We start from the raw sequence: 11,100 nt of genomic DNA on the forward strand, positions 1-11,100 counted from the left end.
TGGGTCAGTACCCCCGTAAGTCCTCGGGAATGCTTCCTGGGTCAGTATCCCCTGTAAGTGATCTCGACACCAGCCGCCATCAGACACCTGCTCCCTCTGCTCTGGGCTTGCCTCGCACGCTGGGCTGTGACCCTTGGCCCCACCTCTGCAGGAGAGATGCAGGGACAGGTGACGGAGGGTGGGGCCCAGGGCAGCGCTCGGGAGGTGGCCGGATAGCCAGCATTTGTGATCAGGGACGGCCACGAGGGAAGAGCTCTCCCTTTGGAAACCGAAAGCCACAGGAGAACACCAACGTGCAGCTCCAGGTCCGTGGCGAAGTTTTCCCTGAGCCGACAGCTATGGATCTTGGACATGAATATATAAAGCTCAAGCCAAGTCATACGCATCACATTATTTAAATTAGCAAACTGAAAATCCAACCTGGGGTATTATTAGCCAGATGACCCACTGGTGGCCGCTGCCCGCACATAAGAATCGAATGGCAGCACTCAGAGCCGTGGGGCCGCGAGCCTCCTCCAGGGAGGCCTCCTCCAGCGGCTCCCGTCAGGAGCCTGACTGCTCCCGCCCCCAGGCAGGTCAGCACGCTGCGACAGACCCCTCCAAACTTTTCTTACGCCTGGAGTTCTGCCCCAGTTTTCCGGCACTGTCTGGAAGGCTCTCACCCTCACCAAGGCTCTTGATCAGACTGGGGGGGCTGGCCCTCCCGGGCTACGTGTAGGGAAGCAGGGTGCTGTGCCTGGAATCGTCCCCTCCGTCCGCAGGCCGGCGGCTGGGGCGTGAGTGAGTCTAGGGACCTGCGACACCTGGAGTCTCCCAGCCACCAGGATGGTCCTGAGTATCGTGGGACTTCCAGAGGACATTTCTGAGTTTGCACCAGGATCTGGGCAGATCTGGGCACCAGTATGTGCGTGGGGTGCCAGAGACGGCTCTGGACGTGGATGCGCAGATGGTCGTGCTGAGCTGGGTCTGAAGTGAAAGGACGCTGTGTGTGCCCGAGGATCGCCACCTCACCGTAGAGGCCTGCGGTGGGACCCGCCTGCGGGGGAACCAGCAACAACGCAGGGGAGCATCGTGGCCAGCCTGGCCGAGCCCAGCAGAGCAGGTTGGATGGGCACAGAGCTGCCCTGTCTCAGTCTCCTGCTCATCAGCTCCCTTGTGGGCAATGCTGCTGGGATATGGGGGTGTGACCCAGGTCGCTGACGGACAGTTTCTTTCCAGGATCTGCTCCCAAGATGGGCAGAGCTGACACCCAGTGTGGTCAGTGTGGTCAGCCAGGAGGAGGTGACGTCCCGGCTGCCCTTCCTGCCGGCCGCCCAGGCAGCATCGGCTGACCCACATTAAGGCCAGGCCCGTGGCTCTGTGGCCACTGCATTTAGTTTGTATCTTAGGCCCCCACGGGCAAGCCGGGGAGAAGGTGGCAGGGGCTGGAGGACCCAGTGGCGCACCACATGGAGGGGAACTAGCCCCCCCGAGGAGGACCGGGCACCACGGTCCTTCCTCCTGGAGCCCTGTGAGCATGTCCACCAGGAACTGGGCTGAACAAAATGTGTCTGCTTTCTACCTGCTGAGGAGGCCGGACTGCAGAGCGGGGGCACGGGCACTTGCCGCGGGGGCCGACATCACGTTCAGCTGATGCTGAGGTGCTGAGCGGTGCTGGAGCGGGGGGCTGGCAACACAGCCGGACAGCAGAGGACAGGAGCTCCGGGGAGGCGGGAGGCGGGCCAGTGGGGAGCCGAGGAGCAGAGAGAGCGCTTGGCAGGAGGGACAGGCCGAGAGGCCGCCCCCACCCCTTGGGGGCTCCAGGTACCATCCACAGGTATCCTCACCCAAGAGACCCCCAGGGCCTCTCACTCCTGGCGGCCCCTCCCCGTCCTCCACCCAGAGCTACGGTCTGATGCAGCATGATGGCGGATTCCCCCCGTCAGTCTGGTGGGCCAGGAGGTGCCCCATCGGCCAAGCATTCCATGTGTGTCTGCAAGGGTGTTTCTAGAAAAGATTAGTATTTGGATTCGTGGACTCAATGCAGGTGGGCCTCATCCGATCAGTTGAATGCCTGAATAGAGCAAAAGGGCTAACCCTTCGCTGAATTTCTCCTGCCTGGCTACCTTTGAACTAGGACGTCATTCTTCCCAGTTCTTGAGCCCGCCCTGCCAGTAGAACCACACCCTTACCTCTCCTCTCCCAGGTTTCCAGTTCGACGACTGCAGACTGGGGAACTAGCCAAGCTCCATAACTGCATGGGCTGAGTTTCTAATAATAAATCTTTATCTTATATATAATATATAATGTATAAATATGCATATTTATATATAATATATAAGTAATATATATAAAGATACACATAAAGATATAAAATATGTATAAAGCTATTAATATATATATTTCCTCTTGACTGTTTCTCCGGAGAACCCTGAGTCATGCAGCAGGTAATTTCACACAACACCTGCTGTCTGCAAGGCCCGTGACGGGCACTGGGGTTCGGGGACCTCCAGGACACGGTCCTATCCGGGAGGAGCGCCCAGCCCCCTGTGCCTGGGGAGGTCACATTAGCATCAGCTGCAAACGGCCCCAGCTCCAAATGAGAACTGCAGAGGTGAGAGGCGTGCAGCTTGGAGCTGGCCTGCAGGGGCCCCAGGAGGGCTTCGGGGCCGGGGCACCTGGCAGGGCGCCTGCCACCATCACCGTTCGTAAGCATTCCGTGGGCCTGGTCGTGGCTGAGCCCTCAGCCATGCACACGTCTCGGGGCCGGGGCCTCCCCCCACGGAGCCAGGGGCGTGGGAGGACCAGCCGCAGGAACGAGCCCCCTCCCCCGTGATTAGAGTGGCCTGGGGGCTCTGTCTGGGGTGCCCGCTCACACGCTGGGCAGCCCCTCCCTGCTGCTTTGTGGCCTTCACCCTCGTGGGGGAACAATGAGGCTGTGAGCTCCTCTGCGGAGGCCTTGGATGGCTTCCCAGGCCCGAGAGACGCAGACCACACATCCTCCTGCCCAGGGAGCCCGCTGTTGCGGGGACCTTATCCCACCCTCCAGGCCTGTCCCCGGTCCTTGGGAGTCTCCCCCCCACGGCCAGGAGCCCTCCGTCTGTTCCCGCGGGGAAAGGAGCCCTTCGGGATTAGCGGGGAGGTTAATATGTACCCTGGAGTCTCCAGCCAGACGCTCTGCACCTGGGGTTGTGGTGGGAGGGGCAAGGGCGTGCGTGTGCACGTGTGTGTGTGTGGTGTGTGTGTGTGTGTGTGCACACGTGCGGGCTCACTCAGGAGGAGACCACAGGTCTACTGGCCTGGCCATCAGCCGCACTTCTCGGAGTCTGAGCCACTAGGCTGCAAGAAATCCAGGGCCCATTTCCTCCTCCCCCACCCCACCCAGAGGCCCCCAACAGCTGCGGCATGAGAAGCCAGCGGCCCCCGTGGGTGGCTCGCCATAGCCCCGTCCTCGAGAGCTGGGCCCTAGTCTCAGTCCAGGGCTGCCTACCTCTGTACCCCTTAGATGCTCGCGCAGGGCTGTCTGCAGACCTAGCGGGGGGAGGGGCACGGGGTCACCCAGCACCGCGACGTCTGGTCCTCCTCTGCCTGGCTCCCGGGACAGTCTGGCTCTGGCCCAGCAAATGCCCCCAGGGGGGCCCAAGGGTGACTAGTGCCCTTCCACGTTAGGGCCGGGGTGCTCCCAGGCTCCATCCTGAATCCCGCTCGCTGGGGATGTGGCAGATGGGGGCACATATAGGTTTCGTTTCTGCTTCCTCTCTATGCTCCAGCCAGTAGGTCCCCCTCTTCCTGCACCTGGTTGCTCTGAGGTTGACAGCCAAGCCCATGTCACCATGACGTGCCACACACCACATGGCAGCCCTGCCTGAGCTCCCGCTCCATGGGTCCCCACCCTGTCCTCTGCCCTTCTCCCGCCCTTGCCCCCTCACACCCTGGTTGCTTCCTCTACCCCGCCTATGACCCTGGGTCCTTCCCACCCCCGCTCCACCTCGCCTGTGCCCCTGGGCCCCCCCCCCCCCCCGCCTCGCCTGTGACCCTGGGCCCTTCCCCAACCCCTCGCCTGTGACCCTGGGTCCTCCCCCCCCCGTGACCCTGGGTCCTTCCCCCCACCCGCCTGTGACCCTGGGTCCTCCCCCCACCCCGTGACCCTGGGTCCTTCCCCCCACCCCCCTGTGACCCTGGGTCCTCCCCCCGTCTGTGACCCTGGGTCCTTCACCCCCCCATGACCCTGGGTCCTTCCCCCCCCAACCTGTGACCCTGGGTCCTCCCCCCTCCCCCGCCTGTGACCCTGGGTCCTTCCCCAACCCCTCCCCGTGACCCTGGATCCTCCTCCCGCCCCGTGACCCTGGGTCCTTGCCCCCCGTGACCCTGGGTCCTCCCCTGCCCTGTGACCCTGGGTCCTTCCCTCCGTGACCCATGGAGGTCTTTCAGACAGCCCTCTTCTCTTGCCTTCTAGGTCCATGGTGGTGTCTCTTCCTCTGACTGAGGGAGTGGAGGGGGCTTTCACTTGTGAAGATGGGGCTCAAAGCTATTTATAGAGCAGACACCGGGTGGCAGGATCTGGGGTGGCCACAGCAGTGCCTGCCCCCCCCACCGAATTTGCATACCTGGTGCCCATGCACAGGTGAGTGGGCAGGAAGCTGGCCACTTTGCATGAAGGCCAACAATGGACTGTCTGATAGAGAGCCGGAGGACCCGTCCCTTGGGGGGTACCCTGCGGGGACTCTCTGCTCCCCACCCGGGCTCCACCAGCAGGCAGACATGTGGGGAGGGCAGGATGGACACAGAGAGGCGAGTACAAGTTTACTTGTCTTCCCAACCCGTAACATTTGATCCATGGAGGGGACAGAGAGAGGCTCTTGCAGCCAGGCGCTGTTCCCACCTCGGGCAGGTGGTGGGCCTCTCTGCGTTTCTCCCCTCCAACAAAAGTGTGCCATCATGGGGAGGAGAGAGTGAGCCCCTCTCCTCCTAGTGGGTTCATGAAAAATGAAGACCTGCAGCAGGGCCCTCACAGGGTTTGGAGGTGCTGGGGCATTGGCTCTGTCCCATAATGGGCCTGTCTGGGCACAGGCGGGGTCAGCCAGGTCCAGGTGGCCTCGTAGGCCCGTGGGTCCAAGCACCAGCCCCAGGGCATCTGCTGAGAGGCAGACCACCATGACGAAATGCACGGACCGCACATAAGCTTGGGGTGGGAATGGGGTGCCACTCAGCCCAGCTGATCCCAAGCCCTAAAAGGCATTGGGCCAAGGAGCAACACCTTGGGTACCCCCAAGGCTTCCTGGAGAAAAAGGTGGCCCCCTTGGTGGAGAGGACGTGTGAGATGTTCCCCAGCCCAGGAGCCTGTGATTCTCCCGACCCTGTGCTTGGTCCTCAGTGGGCCTTGCCTGGCTGCGCTGTGAGCAGCTGTTGCAAAAGGCACGTGGTTTGTGAAAAGTGTCCACCCACCCCCAGAAATGTGGTTTGAGAGGCTAATTCTGTGTCATCCTGGTGGGAGGGGGCTGCACCATGGCCACCAAGGGGAAATGAGGGGTGTCTGAGGACAGCAGGCTAAGGGCTGCAGCAGGAAGAGTCCCCATGACCAGCCAAGGAGGGGAGGTGACCCAGGGCCCAGCAGGCCAGTTTCTTCCCCTGCTAACAGGACCCAGGGTCCACCCACACACAAGAGCCCTGGTCACCAGAGACGGAGCTGGTGCCTCCTTCCCGTTTACAGGGGTGGGGTCCTGATGGGCCTGTTGATTACCTGCCATGGTGGAGACTGGGTCCTGCCCTAAAGTGGGCTCCCACACGCCACCCTCATGCTGAAGCCAGACAAGCAGCTCAATGTCCCAGAACAAAAGCAGCTGGGAGGTTCTGAGGATTATTGTATATCCCCTTCCAAAAGCAGACAATGGGCTCTTTGCCACGCCTGAAAACAGGAGGCCATGTGGTTCAGGAGGGAATATTTCTGTGGTCTCTGTCCACAACGGAGAAAGCAGAAGTATGGCCGGGCAAGCCCTCTGGGCACCTGCTGGGCTAGCTGCCCCACTCCCTTCTGACCATGAGCACCAGGCCGGGTTCCACTACCTGCCCATGACCCACGGGGAGGCCTTGGGGACCAAAACTGCCACAGTCAGCGTGAGTGCACAAAGCTATGAACTGATACTTGTTCAGCCATGCTGACCTGGGAACTGGATTAACACTCTCGGAGATTGCTAGATCGTTTGGAAGCCAGACCGAGACCCAGAGGTCAGGCTGCAGTGGCGGCTTGTCAAGGCAAGGGTCCACTGGAGACCAGGGAAAGCCAGGCTCTCTGAGCGGAGTTACTCAGAATTGGTGCTCTGACAAGGACAGAACATCAGCCCCAAGACCTCCATTCACTGGGCCATCATCAAGCCCAGCCCCCAGGCACCCAGCTCCCTCACCACGGAGGTGGGAGGGACTTGGTTGGGACCTGCTCAGGGACTGGCTTGAGGGGCCACACCCAGGGCACACTAGGCCATGGCCACCCAGGAGGGAAGCAGCGCCATAAAAAATGTCCAGGGAGTGTCCACCAGCCCTGCCCAGCAGGAAGCAGGACCGAGGCGGGGCAGCCATGGGGGTCTGACCCAGAGGACCTTCTGTGCTCTCCCTGCGCAACCTGGGAAAGCGGGCTCACTCTGTGAGAGGCCCCCTCCCCGCATCCCGTGGGCATTGGCTCCCCCCGCCAACTGCCCCAGTCCCCTTAGCCGTGGGCCCATCTGTTGTGACACTGCTCTGTGTCAGGCCTGGCTCACCTGGGTTGTCTTCTCCCCACCAGGAACAGAGCTGCAAAATGTCTGCAGTCACCCAAAGCTCCACCACGTACTAGCTGTGTGCCCACAGGTAAGACACCGAACCACCTAGTGCCTTGTTTTCCTCCCCTGTGACGTGGGAGACACAGCAGCGACCTCACGTCGTTGCCAGGCTTGCCTGAGATAATGCTCAAAGCACTTAGCTGGGGCCGGGCCGTTCTCCCTGCTCCGTGAGCAGGTCCTCCTCTGCTCCTACTATTGGTGTCTCGGGGCCCCACGCTGACCCGCTAACACCAGAGGCTTCCTCTTCTCTGAACCCCACGGGGCCCCACCCGGCACTGAAAGAATCTCACAGCAGGACCTGCTCTGGGTTCACTGAGTAGGGCCAGTTTCTGATTAGGCAGAGGGAACCCAGGCCCCAAATATCACAGGGAGACACAGCGACTGGGAAGCTGGTTCCTTCAGGTGGAAAACTACTGAGGCTCCCCCGCGTCTCCGCCTCCGGAAAGGAACAGACCGCGCCACCAAGTCCCCCCTCCGCGCTGCCTGTCTCTGCCCTCGTGGCGCTGACCCCCGCACGGCCCCAGCGGGCCTCTCTCCACTCGGGTCGCGCTGCCGGCTCCCGTGTCAAAGGTGGAAGCCCGGCGTCTGCTTGGGTTTCCGGGTCTGGGGCCAAGCGTGCCCACCGGGCGCTGAAAGCGGGTCCGCATCCTCGTTTCCATCCTCCCCGGCCCTCTGCCCTCACCCGGGCGCTGGGGTCCCCCAGTCCTGCTCCACACCGGCTGCCTGCGGTGGGGCTGGGGGAGGGGCCAGCCGGCGTGGGCCCGGCTGGGGACCAGCCCCACGCGCCCGCCCCAAAGCCCCGCGATTGGGGAAGTCTCCGCAGGCGACCCTGCCGCCAGGTGTCTGTAGCCCAGGGGCGTGAACAAAGCCCGCTGCCCGCGAGAAACTTCTGTGCTTGACTATTTCCCTCCTCGACTCCGCCGCAGCCGGATCCGCCACAGTGGAGGGCCCGCCGCCACTCCGCACCCCGGGAGGCGCGTCTGTCCCTGCCCTGACCGGCGGGGCCTGCGCCTGCGTGCGCGCCTAGCCACCTGCCCTGGACACCAGCCCCGCCGCTCCGTCCCTGCCCTGCCCTCCCCGTCGCCCGCCTCCTCCCGGGCAGCTGGCAGCGACGGGCGCGTTTGCCTCGGATTTCCCAGAGGCAGCCGGCCGTGGGGCGCACCGCCCTGCCGGCGCCACCCGGAGCCCGCCGGCCCCAGCCCGGCGTCCTTGGGCACCTGCCGCGCTCCTGACGTCAGCAGCCCGGGGCCGGCGCGCTCGGGCGGCGCCCCACGATGGCGCCCCGAGTCCGCGCCCGCGCCCGCGCCCCCCGAGCACTCACCTTCCCGACACCCGACCGTCGCGCTGCGCCCCGCGCTCTAGCGGCTGCTCGCCGCCGGCCCCAGCTCCATTCATCCCCTCCGGGCCCGCCCGGCCCCGAGTGACCGTCGGTACCCCGGCCAATGGCTGCGCCGCGCTGGCTGCGCCCGCCCCCGCGCCCCGGGCCCGCCCCCTAGGTGACAGCCGCGGGAGCGCGCGGTGGGGGCGGGGCGGAGCGGGGACCGCGGCGCCTCTCCCGCCCCCGGGTCGCCGTGGCCCACAGCCCAGTCTGACTGCCCCTGACGGATCCCTCCCCAGCCCCAAGAGATCCCCGAGCTGCAGGCCAGAAACCGAGAGCGGGGCGGTGAAGTCCCCAGGCCTTGTAGCGACTGGTCTCTGACTCAGAAGGCCGCTCACGTGTGGGACGGGGACTGCGGCAGAGGCCCTGAGAGGAAGTGAGGTTTCCCGCCCAGCCCTTCGGTAAAGCCGATCCGTGGCCGGTGGGAGCCGGGCCGGGGCGCTGGTAGGCTGGCCTTGGCCTGGGCTGCCGGCGGGTGTGGGCCTCCTTGGTGCCTCCTGGGGCCCCGGGGGAATGGGGGAGGATGCCGGTTAGGGGCTCACCCTGGCTCATGGTGAGGCCAGCACCCTCACCTGGGGAACCCAGCCTTCTCTCTAGAATGATCCTCTTTCTGCTGTGGGCGCTGTCAGGACTGAGGGGCTTTTCTGCCACATGGCCACCAAAAGGAGGGCCTGTTGGCATTCCACCACTGTTCTCCCCTGTGTGACCCCGAACACATTGCTTAATCTCTCTGAGCCTAGTTACATCATCTGTAAAACGGGGCTGATGACAACACTTCCTCAGAGGTCCCTGAACGCCGTAGGGATGAGGCAGGGGATGGGGATGAGACCGAAGGGTTGCCAAGTTAGTACAGTAACAGCAGATCACACTGACACCCCACAGTTTTTCCTTTTTAGTTTTCACAAAATGAATTCATTTTAAAAGAATGGGGCACCATTAAAAAAAGGGGGTGCCTGGGGGGCTCCTTCGGTTAAGCAACCAGTTCTTGATTTCGGCTCAAGGTCATGATCTCAGGGTATGAGATCAAGCCCTGCGTTGGGCTCCTCACTGAGCATGGAGCCTGCTTGGGATTCTCTTTCCCTCTCTCTCTGCCCCTCCACCCTGCTCGTGCAAGTGCGTGCGCTCTCTCTCTCAAAATAAAGAAAGAAAGGAAAGGAAAGGAAAGAAAAGAAGTCTACAAATGTCAACCATGTGTGTTTAAGTCCTGACGTCCGGTGGGTAAGGGAGAAATGACCAAAGCATGACCTGGGGCTGGTGGGGGAGCACACACAGAGCCTGAGGCCCACACAGCTAGCGAGGAGGCGTGGGGCTGACCTCTTCCTGTGGGGGCTGGCGAGAGGCGGTGCTGGGGCTCATGGACGAACCCACATTTGCACAGTTATTTACGAAATGCTCTGCCTTCAGAGGGCCGGCTTCTGCCCACTCGTGCCAGGCCCCGGGGGTCCCTGGTCTTGTCCTTGCCTCCATGCAAACATCCACACCTGGAAGCTGGGGTGAGGTCTGGCCACTCCTGGAATATCAGCCTCCAATCCTGGCCCCACCGCGTAAGAGGAGAAACTACCAACAGTGTTCCAGGAGGAGAAGTTCTCTCCGAGGATGAGGAACTAGCGGGAGGACCTCACTGGTCTGCCTGGGAAAGGAGGCTGCTGGAGGGACAGCATGCTCTTCTGAAGAGAGGCTGGTGAGCTGCTCTGCAGACCTGGCCTCGGGGTGGAGCCCGCTGGGAGCAGCATTTCCCAGTGGACCTGACTGGAGATGCCTTTGGTAGGTAGTGAGCTCCCCGTCATGGGAAGTGTGTGAGCAGAGTTGACTGATCTTCTGATAGTGATGGCACGAGAGCATTTCAAGTGTCAGAAGCAGCATTGGACTTACTGTTTCCAGACTTCATTTTGGATTTTATTCCTGGAGACTGTTATTTACACAATGTTTTTCCTTTGGACAATTCATGTATTTTACTAAAACAGTACATTTCTTTTTAAAAAGGTAAACCCGTGTCTTTATCCTAGAGAGGCTAACATCAACATGGATAAAGGAAAACAGAAAGCGGTGTTCACTTCTAGCCAAAGACTACTGCCTGCAGAGAGCTCTGGACCTCGGACCTGCTCCCTCTTTGTTTGCCAAAGGGCTGCTGTCAGTCACTAAGGGGCAGGAGACCATCTCCGGACCCTACCGGCAGGTGGGAGGAGGAGGGAGGAAAGGCCTGGCTCCCGCCGTGATTCCCTGCTGTTTGCCATTTTGTCTGGGCCCTGTCTCCATCCGTGGCCCACTCGACGGGGCCTTCGTCCACCTCTGGGAGGCGCTGGCCCCCAGCGAGCCTGGGCTCACGGCCCTTCCCCGTCCGTACCACCAGACTGAGGGCTCTCCACCGGGGATCCTCTCGAGGCTCTTGTCCACAGGCACAATTTAAAAGGTAAATGAGGAGCAAACATTTCAGGCATATTAATGCAAAATGCAGGCCTTGGTTCTCAAAAGCTAACCAGTGTCTAGGCACCTCCAGAGGCCCCTGGGAGCACCTGTGTGCCCGAGACCCCACCCTGTGCAGCTTGCCCATAGGGACGGGGTGGTGCCTTGGGGGGGCTGCTGGCCCATACTCCAGGCGCCTAGCGCTGTGGGAGCGGCTGTCACCCGGGTAGCCACCCCACCCTTCGTCCTGCGGTGGAGGGATTCGGAGAGGTAGGGAGGAGGCTGGCAAGAGGTCACCCACAGAGCCCAGCAGCCTTTGAGAACAAGGGCAACCTGATAAAGTGCCCTGGAACATTCTGAACTCAATAACGTCTATCCTGGCGGGGTTTTGTCTGGGGCAGAAATAATTAAAAGGAAAAGAAAGAAAGAGCCCAAGTTCTGCCGGCCCCCCTGCGGTCCTGCGGGGGACGCCCAGCTGCATGTCAGGGCACCTCCAGGAGACTCTGAACGGGCCAGGTCCATGTTTAC

The 11,100-nt window shown here is 62.0% G+C and overlaps 1 protein-coding gene across 1 annotated transcript in view; it reads right to left on the reverse strand.

Annotated features, from left to right (window-relative positions):
• SLCO4A1 (solute carrier organic anion transporter family member 4A1) overlaps positions 1 to 8,197 on the reverse strand; it is a 23,960-nt gene extending 15,763 nt beyond the window's left edge. Inside the window, exon 1 of the mRNA XM_032387764.1 lies at positions 8,113 to 8,197. Within this exon, the coding sequence (XP_032243655.1) occupies positions 8,113 to 8,186 (74 nt within the window). The 5' untranslated portion in view covers positions 8,187 to 8,197. The remainder of the gene's footprint in view (positions 1 to 8,112) is intronic.
• Positions 8,198 to 11,100: the final 2,903 nt, after the last annotated feature.

The sequence above is a fragment of the Phoca vitulina genome, unplaced genomic scaffold (assembly GCF_004348235.1).
Source record: "Phoca vitulina isolate PV1807 unplaced genomic scaffold, GSC_HSeal_1.0 scaffold50, whole genome shotgun sequence".
NCBI classification, from domain to species: domain Eukaryota; kingdom Metazoa; phylum Chordata; class Mammalia; order Carnivora; family Phocidae; genus Phoca; species Phoca vitulina.